We start from the raw sequence: 3,012 nt of genomic DNA, 5'->3' as shown, positions 1-3,012 counted from the left end.
GGGGGGGGGGGTTGTTTGTTTGTTTTTTTACCTATAAAGAAGTGGTTTGTTTAGTAAAAATCCAAAGATGACTGCTCAGACATAGTGATCGGCTACAAGGAAAACCCAAGAGAATTTAAAAAGTAAGGCTTTTTAACATTCTACACAATAGCACAGCCAACTTTGCAGATCCAACCAGAGGCGACACCCTGCTGCTTAAGGATTCTACCCTTTACAGAGTTAGAGGTCACAGAGCGGTTTAAAGAAAGCAGATGCCAGTTCCAGAACAAAAAGGTGAAATATGGAGGAATTCCCTCAGTTCAACTGATTACTTTCTCTATTTCTGTATGGCCCTACTTAAGTGCTCTGTATGTACTGACAGGCCCTGACATTCTCCCTAACCTTTCCTTTCTCACCAATAAAAAAAAGAAAGAAAGGAGGAATTAAATTGGCTGGGCACAGGCTCATCATTCCCCTACTGACCCTTTGTTTATTGTTTTGCCTCTTTAGATTTTAAGTGCACTGGATACTGGGACTCTCCTCTTCCTCTGGTTTCATGTAGCAGCAACCACAATGGGGCCTCAATCCTAATTGGCACTTTTGGGCACTAATGCTGCCTGATAATGCCTTCCCTGTTCTTACCACCTGCCTAATGAAACATAACTTGATGAAAGGTTTCACATTAATGGTAATAAGCTACCTTGTCCCCTTAGTTCTCCTTTAACATACAATTTCACAGCCACAGTGAGAAAGCTACAGTCCCCACATTAGTTTAAGAACTTGCACTATTAGTGTACTCAATGCCATCTAAGATGCCATACAATGCAAGAGCTTCTGCTCTTGTTTTAATTGACAAGGGCACTGTTACCAGCCAATAAACATTATTAAAAAGGAACATAAAAAAATGTTACAAGTGTTAACAAGTATCTTATTGGAATTTGAAACCCTTCAATGAACTGTTTGATACTGGAAAAAACACCTTAGCCTTTACCAATTAACACAGGTAATATGTTCACAAAATGTTGTAGTAACCCTTGGGGGCTTTGAAGGGAAGAAACTCTTGTTTTTATTGCCAAATAAACTTTGCCAAGTATATCATGAAATATAAAACCATTTAGATGGTCTTCAATTCTAGAACTGTCATTTTCTTCTCTCTCTCTTTCATTTATTTTTAAAACAGATGTCTTGTGTAAAAGTGCTGATACCTTTCTTCTAATGAAATACACTCCACCCTCATAACTTCAGTCCCGAAATAAAAGGACTTTGCTTTTTCAAATGAAGTAATTTAGCAACAAAGTTGCTTATGATGTTGTTTAATACAGAAGAAACCAAGATACAGTAGCTCTGAGAGGGTAGAGTGTATATACACAAAAGGGGGGATTATTTATATTCTGCCATCTGTTATTTGATGTGAGAGAACAAAAATCTAATGCATATTCCTTCTGGTATTTATACATGCAAATATGTCATTACAAGTTGTATGCACGTTGGTAAATTTTAAAAAGGAATAATAGACAAATTTAGGAATGTCCCAATGTACTTAAGAATTCTAGCTGATATTTTAATGATCTGATTTTGCAAGACAGAATTGAACATGTGAGAACATGGAACGGGAATCTGAACTACAAACAATACACTGATCGCACCACATCAAAAAGGCATCTATTTATGCAGCTTTGGATTTCTAAATGGCAGCTAAACTAGTTTTTAGTTTACTGGATTTTTGAAATGCAGCTTAAAATTTAGTCACATTTTATGTTTACTGGTTTGTTGAACTGGATCTGTAGAAACAGTTGCTATTATTTGGGGGGAGGGGGGGGAAGAGGGAAAAAAAAAAAAAGTCAACATGCACAATTCAAACCTAGTTCTGCTTCCCTGCAGAATTTTCTTACTGTGTATGAAAATATGTAAAAGTACAGTGAGACACGGCAGCGATGCAGCAGCTCTGGGGATGCACTACAAACCTGGAGCTCAGGCAGGAGATCTTACAGGCTTGATCTCTGGGCAATGCCTGTGTAAACAGTTCTCCAGAATGCACCATGTTCCTTATGCAATTGTGCAGAATGGCTTTGGTCTTAAGACAGCTGCTTGGTAACTCTTGTTTTCAAAAGAGGGATGGAGTGTGGGAGAAATGTAATGCATTGTGATGACAGCTAGCCAAGAGAGAGGAGTGCAAACAGAAAGAAAGAGACGACAAAATATTTAAACTGACGATCAATTCCAGTCAGAAAGAGAGGTAAAAGCACTGCTGCCTGATAAATACCTTGCTATAGTTGCAGCCCTTATTTTGGCCTCGCAAACTAGAAGCTAGAAGGACAGCATTTAGAAACAAAACAAAAACACAAATGCCTCCCCCCCCCCATCCTCTCCAACTAGCAGATTATTTGATTCTGGGTGTGTTTCCTTGACAGGCAGAGCCGGTTAACCAACTCTAACACGATGCAACTCGACTGTACCCCACGTTTAAACCTCCTTGTGGATTAAAGCCATGAAATTAATCGTAATAATAATAAAAGCAATTTGAAATTTTATTGTTAGCTCTAATGGCCGAGAACAGGACAGGAGCCACTTTGTCCACACACTTTGCACGCTGCCTTCCCCGCCCCCTCCCTCCCCCCCTCATCACACACACACACACACACACAGACACGCACCCTCTTTTCTTCGCTCTCTCTCAAGGGGTCGTCCTTAGTCACGTCCTTAGAAGCCAAACAAAAAAAAGTGGCTATGGGTGTGAGGATGCTGGTTTGGTTTTTTTGGAATGTCGCCATGGATCCTGGTTTCCAACGGGTCCCACAGACAGGAGGGGGCAGTTCAGCTCCCCACCCCCCCACCTCTGCCTGAGGCAGGTGCAGGGCAAAGGCAGGCAGCAGTTGCTGCTGCTCCTTATTCTTTCCCATCCACTATCGCCAGGTCTTTGATGCCCCTCAGTTTGCCGCTGGCGTCGAGCCTGCGCTTCTCCCGTATTAGATCCTCCAGGCTGTGGAACCGCACCGTGTGCACCTCGCTCTCGCCCAAGTGGACCTGGAGATA

General features: G+C 41.5%; 1 protein-coding gene across 1 annotated transcript in view; it reads right to left on the bottom strand.

Annotated features, from left to right (window-relative positions):
• FAM84A (family with sequence similarity 84 member A) overlaps nucleotides 1-3,012 on the bottom strand; it is a gene marked incomplete at its 5' end in the record, with an annotated part of 9,123 nt that overhangs the window by 5,752 nt on the left and 359 nt on the right. Inside the window, 1 exon segment of the mRNA XM_025198081.1 lies at nucleotides 2,634-3,012. This exon segment is cut by the window's right edge and continues 30 nt beyond it. Within this exon segment, the coding sequence (XP_025053866.1) occupies nucleotides 2,866-3,012 (147 nt within the window).

This window comes from Alligator sinensis, unplaced genomic scaffold (genome assembly GCF_000455745.1).
Source record: "Alligator sinensis unplaced genomic scaffold, ASM45574v1 scaffold130_2, whole genome shotgun sequence".
Taxonomy (NCBI): domain Eukaryota; kingdom Metazoa; phylum Chordata; order Crocodylia; family Alligatoridae; genus Alligator; species Alligator sinensis.
The sequence above is the reverse complement of the archived record's forward strand: the minus strand, read 5'-3'. Positions and strand labels throughout refer to the sequence as shown.